This window comes from Phyllosticta citriasiana, assembly GCF_038021145.1.
Source record: "Phyllosticta citriasiana strain CBS 120426 chromosome Unknown IWZ02scaffold_16, whole genome shotgun sequence".
Classification (NCBI taxonomy): domain Eukaryota; kingdom Fungi; phylum Ascomycota; class Dothideomycetes; order Botryosphaeriales; family Phyllostictaceae; genus Phyllosticta; species Phyllosticta citriasiana.
The window spans coordinates 600,727-620,063 of NW_027117293.1; the positions used below are offsets into that span (position 1 = coordinate 600,727).

Here is a 19,337-nt window from a genome sequence, read left to right on the forward strand (position 1 = left end):
GACGGACAGAGGGACGCTCCGCCGATCTGTCCGATCCGAACCCGTCGTCCGTGATCATATCATATCACTGCTGCTTCGTGCGCCGCGCCCCCCGGCCGCTGCGAGAAGAGAAGAGAAGAGAAGAAGAGAAGTGAAGAGAGGAATGGCCGGTTGGGTGCTCAATGGAGTAGACTATCCCACCTTACGTTACGGTCACGTTACGGTCACGTTACGTCACGTCACTGTTTCCCTCCTTTGCGACGCGCTTTCTCGGCTTCCCATCGGACATAAAATAAAGACTGGAGGTGGGAAGGGAAAGGGATGGAATGGTTGTTGTAAGATACTGCTGATGCCGTTGTAGATGGGCGGACGTATTGACGCAAGCAGCATGAAGTGAGCCTTCGATTTGTTGTGCTCCCCGTCTACCACGCACGACGCCCATGAATGGTGCTTGTGGTAGAGATGGATGGATGGATGAATGGATGAAATCCTTTTTTTTTATTTTTTTTTTTCTTTTTTTGGTGATTCGTCGTGTACTTTTCTTCTGGTCTATTGATGCCTCTTTACTCTGCCAAGTGTTTGTTTGTTTGTTGGTTGGTTGGACGTTTCGCGGAAAAAAACTCAGTCTCAAACTCACAACCCACAACCCACAAAAGCCTACTGCTCCTTTGATGCCGAGAGTGCTGGACGTATTCCGTCACATTCTGCTCCGAAAGACTCCACTCAACACCGGGGAGAACAAGGAGACAAGACGGAAAGAAAGGGCGAAAAGGAGGAACAGAAGTAGTAGTAGTGGTAGTAGTAGTAGTAGTAGAAAACAAAAAAAGGATACATGCATACCTCCATGTCGCCATCTCTCCTCTCCTCTCCTCTCCTTTTCCCTCCTCTTCCGCCGCACCAACCCACCTGACCCATCCATCCATCCCACATCTCGGCTCCTAGCTTCTAGCTTCACGTCTCCTTTTCCACTTCACGCACCACCACGACCAAAACCACCATCACCTACAACCGTCAAACAAACGCCGGACTCGCCGTCCCCATCCGACCACGACTACTCCTCCTCACCTGCGCGATCCCATTATTTCCTTGTCCGTGCCCCTGTCCCGCACCACTCTCACTCACCCCCATACTCCCGCCACCACCACCACCACCACCACCACCACCACCAGTCCCCACCTGTCTAGCACTCAACCACCTCGCCGCCAAGCGCTGGCCGCCCGTGACACTGATACTTCCATTCCTGCCATCACCATTGCCACTGCCATTGCCAATCCCAGTGCCACCAAAACCAGCGGCAGCGGCAACACCACGGCCGCCATTGAAAAGACCAGTCGCCATAGGCGAAGGCGTCGGTACGCGATCGATTGGGAGACGCGACGATGGCGGCGCCGGCTCTGCAGCGGGACCAAATCCGTAAAGGCGTGTTATGCTGCGGCGTTCCTTGAGCGGCTGTGGCTGTTGGGTCGACGAGTCGGATAGCGATGATGGTGATGTGAAGGGTAGGGCGGTGCCGTAGTTGTAATCGTGGCCGTAGCCGTAGTTGTAATTGTAGGTGGAGCCGTAGTCGAATGGCCGGTACACACCCACTTCATCGCCCTCCTCGTCCTGCTCTTCTTCGCCGCCACCGCTGCTGACGCTGACGTTGGCACTAGCTCGCGTGCTCATTCCGCCTCCGCCTCCTCCTCCTCCTCTTGCTGCTCCCGCTCCGTACGGTCCGCGCATGATGTAGGCCATGGTGTCGCTGCTACCACCACTGCCCATGGAAAGGCGCGGTGTTGGCCCACCGACCCCTCCTGCTGCTGTTTGCATCCCCATCGACGCCATCGTGCCCATAGTTCCAACAGTGCCAAACGAGTTCGCGCTGGCATTGAGCGGTTTGCGTCGGACGCGTGCCGTCACGGGTGGGCCTCTGAAGGGACCGGCAAGAGCTACCGGAACAGCAGCAATCTGGCTGGCACGACCGACGGTTTGGTGTTGTACTTGTCCCTGTGCCTGGACTTGACTCTGACCCTGACCCTTGAGATCAAATGCCGAGCGAGCGCGTCCCACACCACCAGCACTTGCACCGACACTTCCACCTTGACCCCAACCGCCCTTCCTCGACCTCAACGAGCTCTGCGACGGCGAAGGCGAGCCAGACGCCGACGACGCGGCGAGCGCGGCGCGGAAGCGGAGCGGGTTGCCGATGTGGATGCTGCCGCTCTCCTTGCCATTCGCGTGTCTGGCGGGCGACAGGGACAGCGCGGTCGTAGGCGTGACGGAGGAGGACGAACAGGCGGAAGAGGAGAAATTGGGGAGAGGTGGCGCAGGGGGAGGCGGAGGGCCAGCGAACGCGAGAACAGCCGTTTCTTGCGCACTCGTCGTGTACGGCGCGAGGCTGGAGTGTGAGGAGCGTGGTTTGACGTTCAGCGATCCGGCAGTGGTGTTGCCACTGCCATTGAGAGAGCCAGTCGGCTGTTTGTTTGCATGTCCGGCGTTGGCGACGGGCGTATCGCGAAGGCGCACGGGGCGGTGATTCTCCTTCGTCGAGGACGACGACGGCGCCAATGTCGGCAGGGAAGGCGACGCGCGAAAGTGCTCAGGTCGATCGTGCCGCTCCTGTTTCTCGTTCTGCTGTGCCTGCGACTGCGAGCGTGAAAGCAGCGCCGGGTTCGAGCACGAGCGCTTCGCCAGGTCGCCGTGGAAGCTGTAGCTGCTGCTCGACTGGGTGCGCCAGCTCGTGGTAGCGCTGCCGTTGCGTCGCGTCCGCAGCATCGGGAAGCGGTCGTTCATCAGCGTTGAAGAGCTCTTTTTCAGTCGCGGCCGCTGTTGCCGTTGCTGGACTGGAATGTCGAGATCGGGGAAAGATGTCGCGCCCTTGGACAGAGGCATATCCGGTTTTGACGCGAGGCGCGCCGCAAAACCAGCAGATGTCGAGCGTAGGTTGAGGCTAGATGCGCGTCTCTGGTTTGTGGGAGCAACGACAGCATCTTCGTCGTCCTCGCTGATCTGCGCATGTTCGCGCTGATGGCCAGTCGCGGGCTTGAGAAGCCACTCCTCCGACATACTGACGTCGACGTCGTCGGACTCAAAGTCGGCAACTTCTCTGCTGAGCCAGTCCTTCCAGTCGCGACTCGACTGTGCGGAGCGGTTCAGGTTGCCAGCCTTCGATCTGTCGGGCGAGGAGCCAAGCGTGTAGCTCTTGGCCGAGTGGCTCGACACGATGACTGCGATGCCCGGAGGCCCGTTGATGGTTGCCGTGCTAGCTTTGCGTTCAGGCGAGTTTCCGGCAGAGTCCCTGGAGTAGACGCTGGGCGAGACGATGGACGCTCTGAGTAGCTCGGTCGCTTCAACGGGTCTTTTGCTCGACTTGCGCGGCGGCGTTGGAATGATCTTGATTGGGCTCGGCGGCTGATCCAACCTCGTAAGCTCATATGGATTTGTACCAGCCGAAGCGGTACCAGAGCCGTCAAGATGGCCAGAAGCATGACCGTGCTCAAGCTGCGTCTGCCAACGACTGTCGGCCAAGTGCTTGCGCCTCATGATCTGCTCCTGTGTCGGTAACGTCGCTTTGAGGGCACGCTGTGGGTGGCGGGTTCGAGGAATCGCGAGCTCAGGAACTTCGGCCGCCGGATCCGACTCTTCTGGCTGGTGAGACTTTTTGGGCTTGGGTACGCCGAGCGATTCATCGTACGCCGGGACTGGTGACACATCATGTCTCTCCTTGGACTGCGAGCGAAAGCCGCGCTCAGGGGTAACCGCGCGGATGGTGGCCCTGGTGGCACGCGTCAGTCTGGAGGCGGTCGAACTTATCCGGCTCTGAGAAGGTAGCGTGTCGCGTTCATTCTTTGGACTAGCCGCCTTGTCCGGATGGTGCAGGTCGGGGTCGATATTGCTGTCCAACCCAGCCTTTTCCAACCTTGACCTGAGCGCGGAGTAGACATCAAAAGTGTCGAGCTCCTTGGCCACTGACGGAGGCGAAGCATGAAGAGGCCTCCTAAAAGGACTCCTGCCCAGGATCGAAGAGCCACTACGTCTCTTCGCAGTCCCAGGTCCATTTTCAGGAATCATAGACAGCCGTCCTGGTTCGCGAGAAGTAACGCTGCCAGGAGCAGAAGAGTTGGACCAGCTGGTGACTCGGGACTTGCTGACATCGCCATCGGAGCCTCCGGCGCTCGATTTGCGAGAAAGCGACAAAGATGCCCCAGAAGCCGTCCGCTGATGCGAGGGGACTATTTGACTGTCGTCTGACATGGAGCCAATCCGTTCCGTCGTAGCGGACACTTCGCGCTGGGACGTCGAAAAGGAGTCGCCATAGTAAGACCTTGAGGCTTCAACCTGCTGCACCGGGAGACTTGAAACTTTGGGGTTTGAGGTCTTGCGAAAGACACGCTTGAACTTCTTTCTGAAAGAATTTGAAAATGACCTATCTTTCTCAGGCTTTGTAGTGTCTTCGACAGGGGATACGACTTGGGGATTAGCGTCAGGAGGAGGCGAAGTGCACTCCTTGGCCGCTGCAAGAACATTGTGCTGTTTCTCCTTGTCCTGACGCTTCTTGAAAGGTGTCAAGATGAATGACGGCCTGGTCTTCAATTTGCGGCTCTTGTGGTAATCCTGGAGATACTTGTCCCGCGCAGCATTGACTTCTTCAACACTGGCCTTGCACTTTTCAGGGCTGATGCCATCAGGGCTGAAGCCCGATTTAGCTGGCGGTTGATTCTCGAGGAACCGATGGCTGGTGGAGCGGCGGAGGTCCATAGAGACATCGTGACGCCGGTCTCGAGGCGTGCCCAATCCCATGCTCCAAGAGCTGCACATTGACCGAGACTTGCGGACCTCTTTTGGTGCTGGAGTTGCCGGCGTATTTGCATACGGGACAGACGGCACAGTAGGCGCCACACGCGATGGGGGAGCAGGAGAAACGGGCAGTCTGCCATCCGGCGCCAGAGAAAGGCGTGGAGTAGGTGGCGGGGGAGGATCACGAACAAGCGTGTAACGGGGAGGCGGTTGCTCCATGATTAGCTGCTGTTGGGTCTCATCACTGACTTTGCGCAGCTTCGGCGATGATCGTCTTCTCGTGGCGCTAGCTTCGCCGGCCTGGCGAAGACTCGACGTCCTGGCGGGAAAGTGGGAGCCCTGAGAGCCACCACAACCGTGAGACCGGCGACTGGCGTTGCTGCGATGTCTGCTGAGCTCCAGGCTGCGCTGGTCCTCTCTCCTGCATGTGTGCTCCATGAGGTAAGCTCGCTCGTACGCCTGCACTGCGGCCGCGGTGGCGTGCTCGCGGACGATGAAGGGGTCCATTTGGTCGGTTCGAGTAGGGCTCGTTGGCCAGCACTTGGAGTAGGTGGACGAGGACGACTTGGCATGACGCAGGCGGGTCCCAGCGTCGCTGCTGGCTCGCGAGAGCATCGATGAGCGTACTTGATCGACGCGGGAGCAAAGTCGTTGAAGTGCGTTTGTACGCAAGTTCTGGTCGTCGCGCTGCGTCTAAGGGGCCAAGAATATCCAAAATGAGAATCAGGCAAATGATGTCCAATCCAGCGCGTGGCAGAACAGAAGAAGACGAGGTAGGTGGAAAGGAGGACGGAACGAGGCATGACTGCTTGAGACATTTTCCAGGCACGCCCTGATTCATCCAAATCAAGAAGTGAATATGCACGCAAGATGAGATTGCCGTTGACGTTGAGCGAGACTGCCGTCGAGACTCGACGTCGAAGAGGAAGCGTGAGGGGTGTGTCCACTACAACAACAACAACAACAACAACAACAACAACAACAACAACGAGGAGGCTGCCATTCTCGAAGCCAACCCCAATGAGACTGTTTTGGCACTCGTTCAGACATTCCCAAGCTCTTGAAGATGTTGAAGATTCGAAAAACACCACCTCACCAACCTGCCTGAGGCCTCTCACATGTCGTTTGCAACAGCCTCATCTCACATGCCAACCTCCCTTTCGCGAAAAATCCCAGCTCATTCTGACCCCGAAACCACACCACGGGCCGAGCCGACCACAAAAGTCAATTTCGACTGGAGAGAGAGGCTGCTTCTTCCCTTCTTCCTCCTGCCAGCCGGCCCGCCCTACCGCTCGCCACCCACCTCACCTGCACCGCCTGGTCGTTGATCAGGTGCGATGGAGGCCAGGCAGGCCAGCAAGGTGCAAGTTCATCACGTGAGGCTCCTCCCCTTTTGTACCTTGTCGTCCCCGAACACCGTGGCAGCACCCAGGCGAGAGCGCGGGAGAAAGGCCCGTCCTGTCTAGCGGTGTGGTGCGCTATGGATGGTGTAGCAGCGGGATGGAGAAAGGGCGCGATGCGCTGGCGTGCCTGTCCAACGACAGAACAACATGTTGCTTTGTCGTCGCCCTGTTGTGGCTGAGACGAGAAAGGCAGTGTGTCCCGTGGAGATCTGTGTCATGGTCTCGCTCGTGCCCACCCAAACAAATATCCACCTACCTTTTTACATCCATGCCTTACCTCCAAGCATTCGCGTCGCCACCTGACAGACTGACAGACTGACCGACAATTTTGTAGGCAGATGTGTCAAGGTTGTCAACTAAGGTTGTCAAAAACGTCAAGGTGCCAGGCGCGCGGCGCGTTGACCGTTGAGCGCCCGCATCGCATGCATGTGCCCGAGTCATTCGGCAGATAGACTGTGTCGACGTCGTCCTCGTCGCACCGTTGAACGGACGGGCGAGTTTCATTCACGCAATGGTTTGCGCTCTCTGCTCCCACTCCGCAGCAGCGTGACGAGGAAGAAGAAGTATTGCTGAAAGCAACAAGTACACCACTACCTCGCTCCAACCAAGCAAAGAAACGCAGGTAAGTGTGTAACAAAAGGCGCCGCGCCGCGCTGTGATGGCAAACATAGCAAACGCGACGACCACCTCACCCGCACCAAGCACACCACGTGCCGGCGCGCCTAATTAAACAAAATGTCTCGGTCTCACGGCTGGCTGGCTGGCACTGGCTTGATCGACTACAGGTACTGTGGACGACGGCTCCATCCATTCAACGGCTTGACCTTGTCTCAGCCCGACCGGACGACCGAACCGGGTGCCCGCAGGTACCTAGGCTAAGCCCGGCTAGGATAACTGACTTTGAGAGGCGTCCGCCCGCCTGCGCGCGGCGCGGCGATAGAGATGGAGAAGGTGGTGATGGATGGCAAGGAGGGTGCTGGGCTATGTCCTATGTACCTATTTTGCATGTGCATTTCATCATTTGGCAAGTGTAAGAGGAAGGGAGAGGAGAGGGAGGAGAGCAGAGGAAAAGGCGCGCTTCGCAGCATATCCCACCTAGGTACATGTATGCAGACGAACGCATGTAGAGCAGCGCGCATTCCAGCGTAGGTACAAGTGCAGAGACGCGCCCAAAGCCCACATCGATAGGAAGAATTCACTCGCTCGCTCGCGTCCACGACATCTCCAGTCCGCTGCGAACGGCACGTCGAAGACGTTGGATGTGCAGTCGAAGACGTCAGCCCAAGGTACCAAGCACCCAAGCTCTCTCCATCATCAACACCACCACCAACTGCAATCCTTCCATCCCACGCTTCGTCCATCCATGCATCCATGCATCCATCAGGACAACTCACCGGGCGGGCAGTGTAGCCGAGGAAGTAAGAGAATAAATCAGTCAATCTGTACGCACGCGAGCGAGCAAGATATGGATCCGTACGACAGGCGGGCGGGGACAGGAGGGCAGTGCAGCGGCGGCGCTGATTGGACGTCGGGGCTGAGCGTATCCTACAGCAGCTTATCTGGCAGCTTGTGTTGAGGTGCCACCGACAGGCTACCTTACCCAGGTACCTATGTTCAGCACATCACCACCACCATCATCATCATCATCATCATCATCACTCATGCTCCCAGAATGTTACCGCACGCGAGTTTTAGAGTCAGTTGGTTCTTTCGTGGAAAAGTCTTTGATGTAAACACAGATGGTCAAAAAGCAATGCGCATTACATTGCCGCAGTGGCGATGCGTGCTGTTGCCCAGTCCATGCTGCTGTGCCAAAGAATGCCATGTTCCTGAGATCCCAATCCTTCCATTCTCCATCCCGAAAGTAAAACAAAAAGAGATCCGATAACCAACTCTCTCCCTCTCTGTGCACCATGACCCCTTACATTATCCATAGATGAAAGGATGACTGTAAACTGCTACCTTACTCCATGTGGGCCTGGCTCATGCGCTGCTTGAAGTCGTCAAAAAACTCCTCCATCTCGTCGGCAACGAAGTCCTCAAACTTTTCCGCAAGCTTCTCGAGCTTGGCCTGCACCTTCTTGGACCCGGCCTTGGCCTTCTTGCCAATGACCTCAACCTCCTCCTCGACGTCCTCCACCGTGGGCAGAGAAATCTGGACCTTGTTATCCGCGCGGTTGAGCTTGTAGCCACCCTCGGAGATGATGGCGCTGTAGTTGGACTTTCCACCACCGTTCCAGGCGAGGACCTACAAATTGTTAGACCAATCAATGAATCACTGTTCAAGAGGCAACTTACGTTGGTGGTGTCGCTAGGGACGTCAGTCAGGGCGCCCTCGGTGGCGATGCTGATGAGCTGCTTCTTCAGCTTGGCGGGGGTGATGTCGGCAACCGAGTAAGCCGAGTCGGAAGCAGGCTGGAGGGAAAGGAAGTAGGCCAGGAGACCAGCGATGTGGGGCGAGGCCATCGAGGTACCGGAGATCTTGTTGGTGGCGTACTTGCTACCAATCCAGGTCGAGAGAATGTTGAGGCCAGGGGCAAAGATGTCGTTGCACTTTCCGTAGTTGGAGAAGTAGGCACGCTCATCAGCAAGAGTCGAGGCACCGACGGTGACAGCCTTCTCGGCGCCGGCAGGAGAGTAGCGGCACGAGTCGGCGTTGTCGTTACCAGCAGCGACAGCAAAGTGGATACCAGCGTCGACGGCAGCGTTGACAGCGAGGTCGAGCGTGGTGGACTTGCCACCGCCCAAGCTCATGTTGGCAGCGGATCCCTTGAAGCCCTTCTTGCCCTTGCCAGACTTGGCGGCCTCAACGTTGGCAGAGTGCTGCTCAGCGGCGTACTCGACACCCTTGACGACGTCGGACATGGTGCCAGAGCCGTTGGAGCGGAGGACCTTGACGGCGTAGACGTTGGCCTTCTTGGCCACACCAAACTTCTTGCCGGCGACAGTACCAGAGCAGTGAGTGCCGTGGCCGTTGCCGTCTTCATCGACATCGCCAGAGGGGATGGTCTTGCCCCAGTGAGCACGGCCCTCGAAGTCGACGTGCTCGGTGTTGGTGCCAGTGTCGATGACGTAGACGTCAACGCCCTCACCACCATCCGCAGAGTATAGGTATTTGCTGAAGGTGCCGAAGCTTAGGCTCTCGCGGTGAGAGATACGGGCAAGACCCCACGGGGCGTTCTTCTCGAGCTCGTAGTCCTGGCCCTGGGTCTGGACGATGGAGTCCTTCTCAATGTACTCGACCTAGAAACGGGGTCGTCAGCATGATGTGATAAGAGGCAATGGTGTCACGTGCGCAGGAGATGGAGCTGCAGAGCTACAGGGAGAAGACGGATGAGAGAAGCTGCTTTGCGGAACAAGCAGAAAGGAGTGCAGTGTGGCCGGAAACGGCTCCAGCGCGCGTTGGGCGGACATGGCAACTCACATCAGGGTGTCTCCGGATCTGCTCAATGACCTCCTCGTCAAAGTGACCAGAGTAGCCGAGCAGACCACCGGCAACGTTGTAGGTGTGCTTGAGGCCCTCAAAGAGATCGTTTGCAATGGGGAACTGCGAGCGCTTGCGGAGCTCGGTCCTCTGGTTCACGCTGGCGCTGTGAATGTCGCGCACCCAGGCGTGGTGAGCGGAAGTGTCGGCGTGCTTGACGTGTTTCTTGAAGACGACAATGTACGAGTCGGGCACCTCTTGGGCGTTGACCGAGGAGATGACGGGGGCTGCGTCATTGTGGATGGAGCCGGTGTTAAAGACCGGGGAAGCTGCCGCCAGCAGCGGCAGCAGCGTCAAGACGGCTGCGGCCTTCATTGTGGGCCAAAAAAGGAGGGAAACGGGAAGCGGGAGGTTGCTAGAAGATGGAGAGAGACAATGGAGGGTGGGGATAAGGTCGAGGGGGGGAGGGATGTGGAGGAGTGATGCTTGGGTGGTGGTGGTGGGAGCTGGGGCGAGCTTTATCAAGAGCCGGCGGCGGCAAGATGACGCTATCGGCGAGTGAGAGTCATGCGCCCAGCCTCTCCGCAGCTAGCGGCGCTGCCTTGTCCGACCCCCAAAGGGCGTTCCTCGCGCAACGGCACCGGACGGGGATGACGGGCGAGCGTGGCGTCAGAGTGGATATGAGATGCAGAGAGGGATGCCATTGCGTGCCTCTCCTTGAACTTGGGAGCCAGAGTCCCGCGGTTCAGACTGGAGTTCATGCTGCCTTCCACTTCTGTACCTGCCTCAGCGCGTAAGCTAAGCTCCAGTTCCAGCTCCAGCTCCAGCTCCAGCTCCAGCTCCAGCTCCTCCCGCCATTAAGTCATAGCCGCACACGTGACAACATCCACGCTGGAACGCGCCCGGGACGAGGCTCCCGACGGCCACGACTTCATATGGAATTGAAACGCACCACGGCCATGCTATCTGCTGTGTGTTTATCGCTGCCGTCACCAGCTTCATCCGGCCTGGTGGTGATGGTGATCAGGCACACGCCCTCGACCGCCTGACACCTCCACCAAGTTGCTTCTGTTACACACTCACTCTCACTCACTCTCTCTCTCTCTCGCTCGTCTGCAAATCTACCGTCCAAGCTCCACTCATCGCCGCTCCGCCTCCGCCCCACGCGAGCTGTTCCCGACCCAGCTCCACCTAACCCTCACTCTCTGACACGCTCCCACATGCGACGTTTCTCCCTCAGATGACCCTCTTCTCGCCCAATTCGACCCTCTCCCGCCGCTACCCTCCGCCTGCGATGCTCGTCCACCCACGCCGTCAATCCTAGACTGCGCTGTGCTGGAGCGCCATCATGCACCACCCGGCGGGCCCGCGCCTCCCTCCCGCACCCGCCTCCGTCACGCCTCGCGCCGCCAGCCCTGCCCTGAGAGAACTAAATACCCTCGTCGACTCGCTTCTCGGCGCCCTTCCCCAGAGCTCCACCTCGACCACGCTCAAATCAATACAATCACAATGTGACTGCCTGCGTAGGATTCGCCAGCTCCTCATAGATTCGCCCGACTCGCGTCAGGTCAAGGACGCCTTTCGCCAGGCAAAGGGCTTCCATGCTCTGATTGCCACTCTGCGCTCCGTCTCGGGCTTTTACAATCCCTCTGCCCTCTCCAAGGATGAGCAGACGGAATTCTTCGAGCTGCTCAAGGCCGTCTTGGCTGTGCTCTCAGACGCCCTGAATGACCACACTGGAAACCGCAGGTTCTTCACCAAGAGGGTTGAAGACGATGGTTGGAAGTCCCTGGAACAATCCGTCGTTAGCACCGGCGTAGGAGGCGGATATCAGGATGCAACCGTGTACGATCATGTCGGCCAGGAGCAGCTTTTTGGCTGTCTGGTTGCTTTTGCGTTGGGTGAAGAGAACATGGCCCGCGTGTTCCGCGGCATACGAGATGTTGTAGCATCAGAGTCCAACGGTGTTGAACAGGCCGAGCACAACGATGACGTGGTCCACGTTACGTCTGAAGATCCCTTGATCAGTGCTCTCCGCGAGCATCTGAATGGCTTCTTCAGCGGCAACGAGATTCTGCAAAACGCCGACATATTTCCCGTCATCATCAGTTTGTGGTTGATGCTGTTCGAACATGGCTTGTCTGGCTCACGCGCACCGCACCTATCCATTTCAATCCTCTTGGTTTTGAACCATGTCATTGCGCTGTCGGAGCATAATAAGCTTGCTGCACACGGAACGGGCGTCTTGAAGACGCTCTTGCGCTTACTCTTTGAAAATCCTCAGGACTCTTTGGAGCGCGTTTTGCTCAAAAGACTCGCCCAGAGCCTCATCAGCTACGGCATCAACAGCCTCGAGGACGCTCGTTTTCTTTTTCGCGGTGCGGCCGAGTCTGAGGCGGTGGCCACATTCCTTTTGGAAGCGATGAGATCCTCCAGACAATCCCCATTTATCCAGCTCGACATGTCCTTGCATGGATATGCTTCTATAGAGTTGCCGGAACTAGGCCGGCCATTCCCCCCTGCCTCGCAGCATGGCGGTTACACGATCAGCACCTGGCTTCGTGTAGACAAGTACGATGACAACTACCACACGACAATATTCGGGGCATACGATACCACCCAGACCTGCTTCGTTCTCGTATATCTGGAAAAGGGCTCTCGTAATTTGATCCTGCAGACGTCAGTGACTTCATCGCGGCCGAGTATTCGTTTCAAATCGACAGTGTTTCAACAAGGTGCCTGGTACCACATTGCCATTGTGCACAGGAGATCAAAAACCGTCGGCCCAGGTCGCGCTGCCTTGTACGTCAATGGAGAGTTTGCGGAACAAATGAAGTGCAATTTTCCTTCCAGTCCGCCAAACCTCAACTCGAGCAGTACCGAAAGTTTCAATGCCTTTTCTCAAAATCGATTAGGTCACACTCCTATCGAGGCGTTTATTGGCACGCCTCACGCCTTTTGTTCTCATATTGGGCGAAACATTGTCTCAACCAAGCTGTCATTGGCATCCTTCCACTTGTTCCAGGAGGCGCTGTCAGACGAATTGATTGCCGTATATCACAAGCTTGGGCCTCGATATCATGGCAACTTCCAAGACTGCCTCGGTTCTTTTCTCACGTACAACGCCTCTGCCGATCTGAACCTCTACAACGAAGGCCTCCACCCCACCAAGGATGAGCGATCCGAAATCCTGTCTGCTATGCGCAACAAGGCCGGGGCCATTCTTCCAGAATCCCGCATTCTCATGAGCATCGCTCCTACCTCGGTCATGGACGATGACGACAGGAACTTCATCGACGAGTCGACGTTGGTCAAGTCACTGTCCAAGCATGCAGGCAGAAATCTGAGAGAGTACACGCGCAACCGCGGTCATGCCATTGCCATCAACGCTGCCGTGCCCTCGATCAATGACGCACTCACTCAGCGAAGCGGCGTTGCTGTCCTCACGGGCGAGCCTGTTGTCGTTGTGCCTCAGTCATTGGACAATGCCATTTGGCGGATCGGGGGTTGCGCCTCGATAGGACTCAAGCTGATTGAGCTGGCTCGCACTAGAAATGCTCTGGTGACTGCTGTGCAGATCATGTTCGAATCTGTCCATGAAAACTGGCGAAACAGTGAAGCCATGGAAAGAGAAAACGGCTTTGCCGTACTGGCAGCCCTCTTGCGCGACAAGTTAGGCCTAGGCTTTATATCTGGAAAATCTAGCGCGGCCGCGATTGAAGACCCTGACTTTGAAAGCCTTTCTTACGAGCTCCTCCAGGTCGTTCTGCGATTCATTGGCTACGACGAGATTCAGACCCAAGAGTCAAAGATTGTCAATCCACTGGCTTACAGAGCTTTGCTGATAGACTTTGACCTCTGGAGAAGATGTCCAGCTGATACCCAGAAGCTCTACTACCGTCAATTTGAGGTTTTTGCAAAAGAGAGCAAGTACCATGTGTTCAATGCTAAGCGGTTGACCCGCATGCGTAAGTCTCATGGCCTGCTGGTTCTGCAATGACTAATCAGAAAATAGGAATCATCAAGAGGCTTCTTGAGGCTCTCAAGGGCGAGACCTTTACGAATGACGTGTTTCCGCATTTCATGAGCGCTTTCAAATCGCTACTTCAATGTAGCGCCTCGTCCGACATTTTACGCTCAACGGCTCTGTTCATTACATATGCGCTTCAAGAAAGTCGGAATTTGGTGAACAGACCGCTTCGATCCCGCAGCAGTGTAAAGCATATGCACAGCACCACTCCTACCCTATCGTCGGCTTCGAGCACTTCGTCTGTCCTGGTCCCTTCAAAGAGCTCGCTACCGACGGGGAAGCTCTTGAGACAAGAACTGGGAATCAAGGTGCTGGAAGCCTATGCAGCCTTTTTGTGCGATGATGCAAGCGCCAACGCTATTGGGAGATTTGCGAAGACCGTTACTAACAAGGTACGTACATCGCGCGAATTGAGGACATGACTGACGTTCAAAGTGGCTGGTTTACCTCCTCGCCGAAAGCGATGCCCGTGTTATTGTCAATAGCTTCAAGATCCTGGCCCGACTTTTGGTCATTCAAGGCCCACACTTTGTCAAGAAATTCACCAGAGATGGCGGCTTCACCAACCTCAAGCACAGGTTGAGATCATCGTGGAATACGCCTGCCGTCTGGACTATATGCTTTGCAATCCTCTTCGGAGTCGACATTGGCAAGATCAATTTCGAAAGAGACTTTGACCTCTTCAACCTTATGGATTCGCTTTCTGCCAATGGCCAGATTGCCATTTCCTACCCGGACATTTTCCCCGTCATGACGGCCATGTTGGAGACTGGGCTCAGGGAGATTGTCACCCAGCAAGAGCCCGGCGTGAGAGCTGCAACAAGCCAGGGCGACGTTGAAAGTGGTGCCAAACAATCCGGCCCATTGCCCGGAGGCTTGACGCGCAAGAGATCCATGTCTGTGGAAAATGAGCTTGCAGCTAGAGGTATATTTGCTGGTTTCTTGAAAAACTCGACACTAATGCCGTTCTAGAACCGAAACAGCCTTCATCGCGGCAAAAGGTCTTGGATTATGCAGCCATCCTCCATACCATTATCCAATTTCTCGCAGACGTTCACATGAAGTCGGCCCACTTCCGCGAGTACGCGATTGCTTCAAACTACATTCAAGACCTCATTTTTGTCCTGTATCCAGTTATCGTAACATCAGACGGTGTCTCGGCAGAGACGGAACTCCACTCACGCGGGTCCGCTCTGACTTTTGAAGGCCAAGATGTTCTGATTAACCCTCACTCGGCTACAGCGGAACAACCGTCCATCGTGCGAACCACATCTATAGAACCGCCGCGCAGCCCTAGTGCCAAAAAGGCTACGCTTCGACGAGGCAACTCTTTCATTCTCATTACTTCGGACAAGGCGAAATATCCTTCCGCGGCTGCTCGACTGCATGGAATAATGTCGCCCAAAAAGTCTGCTTCTGTGGACCTTCGAGTGGGCAATGCTGTCGTGCAAGCGTTGCTCGAGCTGATTATAGGAGTCTTTTTGGACCAGCTGCTGCACAAAAAAGACTTCAGTGGCTTTGGGCTTTTTCTCAAAGTGCCACCAGGATTCCAAGAACACCAAGCATATTTCGAGTCCTATGTGCTCCTCCATACAATGCAAGCCATCACCACTGAGCTGCAGCTTCGCCAGGAACTGCTTGCGGAGCCTAGGGTGCTCACGAACCTTGCACGTTACACCCTCCACATGGCCGAGGCTATCTTTGAGGGCTGGTTCATGAATGGAGCCGAAGCCTTGTTGGATTTCATTGGAACCGTGTTGGACCACTTGCATCGACCGGATATTGCCAAGCTTAAGGGTGTTCGACTCTGCACCCAGGCCATTGCTACTGTTCGCACCGTTTTTTTCCGAGTCGCACTACTCAGGCTATCTGAGTTGGATGATCCCGAGTCGGAAGCGGAAGCCATTTCATTCCTTCAAAAGATGACCTACTGGCAGACCATTATCCTTTCCCCTGAGAACCTCGAAGGCAACTACCTGCGTCTCATATGTTACCTTCTCTACGCAAAGCTGGTGTCGCCGAATAGCCGAGTGCGCGCCGCAGCAGCAGACTTCTGGAGGCTGGTGCTTGTGCAAAAGCCTGACGAGACTTCACAGATCCTCAACCAGTCCAATTCCAAAAGCGACAAAGAGCTCTTTGCAGACTTTATGAAGCTGACTGAGATGGACAATGACACCTTTTTCCAGTGGTTGGACAGCAACCGATCAAAGCTTGACAACTTCTTCTTTGGTGCCTTGTCCAAGACCTGGGAAGAATTTGTCACTGAAGAGAACCGCAAGACAGAAGATAGCGCAAAAACGAGAATCTCAAAGAGAAAAGAGCGTCTCAGGCAGTGGCAAATGGAGGAGTCGGCAGCAGATATTGTGTGGCATCGCCACGAGGTGTCAACAACACACTGGCGGGCAAACATTTTCGCCGCAGAGCGCTTGAAGCACCAAAGAGCCTTGCAAGATCAGCAGGACAACCTCACTTTTCTATCGTCGGCTCTGGAAAAGCTAGATCGGACACTACGCGCTCCCTGTGCCCTGTTTGAAGACGAGGTCGTCTCTCAGTGGCAACTGGACGAGACTGAAGGTCGAAACAGAATGAGGTTGAGAATTATCCCGGATAAGACCACGAATAAGGATGAAGAATACCAGCCCAAACGCAAAGAGTCGGAATTTGTCCCCAAGAACAGACTCAGTCTCTTGACAAATGTCCCGCAAATCGACTCGCCCGAAACAGCTGGTCCCACTCCTGCCAGCGCGCATCCAACGTCAAACAACGGAGAAGGCGGCAGAAACCGGTCCGTCAGTCAGTCGTCGGGCGTGTCCAATGGGGATGACGACTTTGAATTGGTGTCCAATCCAAACGAGGGAGAGGATGGCTTTGAGGACAAGAATCGAAAAGTCATGCGATCTCTTGAACAAGGCGATCAGGTCCAGCACGTATACAATGTCTCCCGGATTGTCGGTCTTGAGGCATGCGAAGGCTTACTCATCCTCGGAAAAGACTCTTTGTATCTCATGGACGACTTTTTCCAGCGTTCCGACGGAGAAATTATTCGCGTGTGGCAGGCCCCGCCAGAGGAGCGCGACAGCTACGTCCAGATGATCTCGGGGAAGAAGGCTACTGAGAAAAGGTCTCCAAGGATCAACGGCGAGCAAAGCACGCGCCACTGGAAATGGTCCGAGGTAATTAGTATTTCGAAGAGGCGCTTCTTGTTCCGCGACGTGGCCATTGAAATATTCTTTACCGATGGACGAAGCTATCTCTTGACCGCCATGGCGCCCAAACTCAGGGACGACTTGCACGCAAGGTTGATTTCGAGAGCACCTCAGGTCACAAGCCCGTCAGCTCTGCAGTCTGAGGATGCATGGCGACTGGAGTCGTTGCGGACTCCAGAAGAGGCCCCGCCAACGATGGCCGCAAAATGGGTCAACGCTTTCAATCCAATGGCTCAGAACCCTGCTACTAAGAAGTGGCTCAAAGGAGATATTTCCAACTTCCACTACCTCATGCTGGTCAACACCATGGCTGGCAGGACGTTCAACGACCTCACGCAGTATCCCGTCTTTCCTTGGGTTCTGGCAGACTATACGAGCGAGGAGCTTGATCTCAGCGACCCAAAGACGTTTAGAGACTTGTCCAAGCCCATGGGTGCTCAGACGCCCACCAGAGAAGCCGAGTTCAAGGAGCGCTACCAGACCTTCCTTGAGATGAGTGACGGCACAAATCCTGTCTTTCACTACGGGACTCACTATTCGTCGGCCATGATAGTAACATCTTACCTCATTCGCCTGCAGCCGTTTGTTCAGTCGTATTTGCTCCTGCAAGGCGGCAGCTTTGACCATGCCGATCGTCTCTTTGATTCGATTGAACGGGCTTGGAACTCGGCTTCGCGGGACAACACGACGGATGTCCGAGAGCTAACGCCCGAGTTCTTTTATCTTCCCGAGTTTCTCAAGAACCTCAACGGCTACAACTTTGGCGTCAAGCAAGGCTCTGGCGAAAGGATCAACGACGTCGTGCTGCCCCCGTGGGCCAAGGGCGATCCAGAGATTTTCATCGCCAAGCACCGTGAGGCTCTGGAAAGTCCCTTTGTGACGCAGAATCTGCACAGGTGGATCGACCTAGTCTTTGGCTACAAGCAGCAGGGCGACGCCGCTATCGAGGCTACCAATGTCTTTCACTACCTGTCGTACCACGGGGCCAAGAATCTCGACTTGATTGACGACCCTGTCGAGCGGCTGGCTACCATTGGCATCATTCACAACTTTGGCCAAACGCCTCACCAGGTCTTTCAGAAAGCCCACCCGTCGCGCGGTGATTCTTCGAGGTCGAAGCGCCTGGACAGCGCTGCCGACTGTTTGATTCGGCTGCCCATGACCCTGCTCGATTCGCGTGAACGTGTCGCCAGTTTGACACATCACCCAAAGCAGGACCGTATTCTGTGCTCGGCAGCGCTGCGGATAAATGTGCCGCCCAGCTACGACCGCTACATGGAATGGGGCTTTACCGACGGCAGTGTGCGCTTTTACTCGACGGACAGCAAGCGTCTGATTGGGCTTTGGGAGCACCTGCACCAGGGCCAAATCTCGTGCGCTACGTTTGTCGACGGAAAGACGCTCATCACGGCCGGCAGCGACTGCACCGTTGCCGTGTGGAACGTAGTATCGCATTCAAAAACGGTCGACCTGGTACCTAAGGTGTGCTTCTTTGGTCACCGCAAACCCGTCACCGTCATCGCCACCTCCCGCGCATTTAGCACCTTCTTGTCCGCCGACTCTAGCGGCCGCATCTGTCTGTGGGATCTCAACAGGGCTGAGTTTGTGCGCCATGTTGGTGCTGGCGACCGCCCCATTCAGTGCGCTCGCATCAACAATGTCAATGGCCACATTGCGCTCTGCGCCGGTTCCAAGGTGCTGCTGTACACGCTCAACGGCCGCCTCTTGCTCGAGCAGGACGTCTGCGATACGGCCGACGCCGAGGACATTGTCCACGCATGCGCTTTTTACGAGGGCGTCGGCAATGAGTGGTTGGAGCGCGAGCTGCTCTTCACCGGACATCGGAGGGGTGTAGTCAACGTACGTCATCCCGTCCCATCTCTCTTCTTCCTTTCCATATCGTACTGACTCGGATAATTCTACAGATCTGGGCCGTTGCGTACGACGCGGACGGCCTCTGGTCGCTGCGGGCGGTCAAGCAGCTCAATCACATCGACACGACGCGCGAGGACGGCATCAACGTCAGCGCGCCCATCACCTACGTCCTGCCTATGGCGCAGATGGCTTACACGGGCGACGACGACGGCAAAGTTGTAAGTTGGCAAGAAAACCATGATTATTTGCTTCCCCATGTGCACGACCCTGTTTCATAGTTTTGTTCTATTCAGGCGGCGAGGAGGAAAAGTTTCGTTTACTGTTTTGGTGCTGCTCGTTGGCTTTTTGGCGCGATTTTACGGGATATGAATGCGCCTTTTTCATTGCTTTCCTTTTCGTCCCTTCTTCTCGAAAAGCTTCTCGCCCAAACCCATTTGTCCAACGCGATATACTAAAGATCGCCTCTTCTGTCCTCTAGTATGAATGGGATTGCGTGCAGCGAGCATGAAGATCTTGAGCAGCAGCAGCAGCAGCAGTACTGGCGACAGCAGCAGCAACAACACCGCAGGCCGTCCTACACCTTCCGCCTGGGAGTATCGGCAATCATCGAGCCGTTGGGCCAATCCATTACCCCATCATTACCA

At 55.9% G+C, this 19,337-nt stretch overlaps 3 protein-coding genes across 3 annotated transcripts; 1 reads left to right on the forward strand and 2 right to left on the reverse strand.

Moving 5' to 3' along the window:
* Positions 1-636: 636 nt before the first annotated feature.
* Positions 637-5,370, reverse strand: IWZ02DRAFT_494257 (uncharacterized protein; the record flags this gene model as incomplete). The annotated part of the gene is made up of 2 exons (XM_066770009.1): positions 637-645; positions 1,102-5,370. 2 exons carry the CDS (start codon positions 5,368-5,370, stop codon positions 637-639), a joined length of 4,278 nt encoding a protein of 1,425 aa, XP_066618809.1.
* A 2,465-nt stretch (positions 5,371-7,835) lies between these two features.
* Positions 7,836-10,145, reverse strand: IWZ02DRAFT_462801 (vacuolar serine protease). The gene is made up of 3 exons (XM_066768299.1): positions 9,583-10,145; positions 8,457-9,401; positions 7,836-8,406 (listed from the first exon to the last, which is right to left on the reverse strand). Exons 1-3 carry the CDS (start codon positions 9,955-9,957, stop codon positions 8,122-8,124), a joined length of 1,605 nt encoding a protein of 534 aa, XP_066618810.1. The 5' UTR covers positions 9,958-10,145; the 3' UTR covers positions 7,836-8,121.
* A 612-nt stretch (positions 10,146-10,757) lies between these two features.
* On the forward strand, positions 10,758-19,072 carry IWZ02DRAFT_99187 (uncharacterized protein). The gene is made up of 5 exons (XM_066771502.1): positions 10,758-13,550; positions 13,598-14,004; positions 14,048-14,537; positions 14,585-18,678; positions 18,744-19,072. Exons 1-5 carry the CDS (start codon positions 10,931-10,933, stop codon positions 18,969-18,971), a joined length of 7,839 nt encoding a protein of 2,612 aa, XP_066618811.1. The 5' UTR covers positions 10,758-10,930; the 3' UTR covers positions 18,972-19,072.
* Positions 19,073-19,337: the final 265 nt, after the last annotated feature.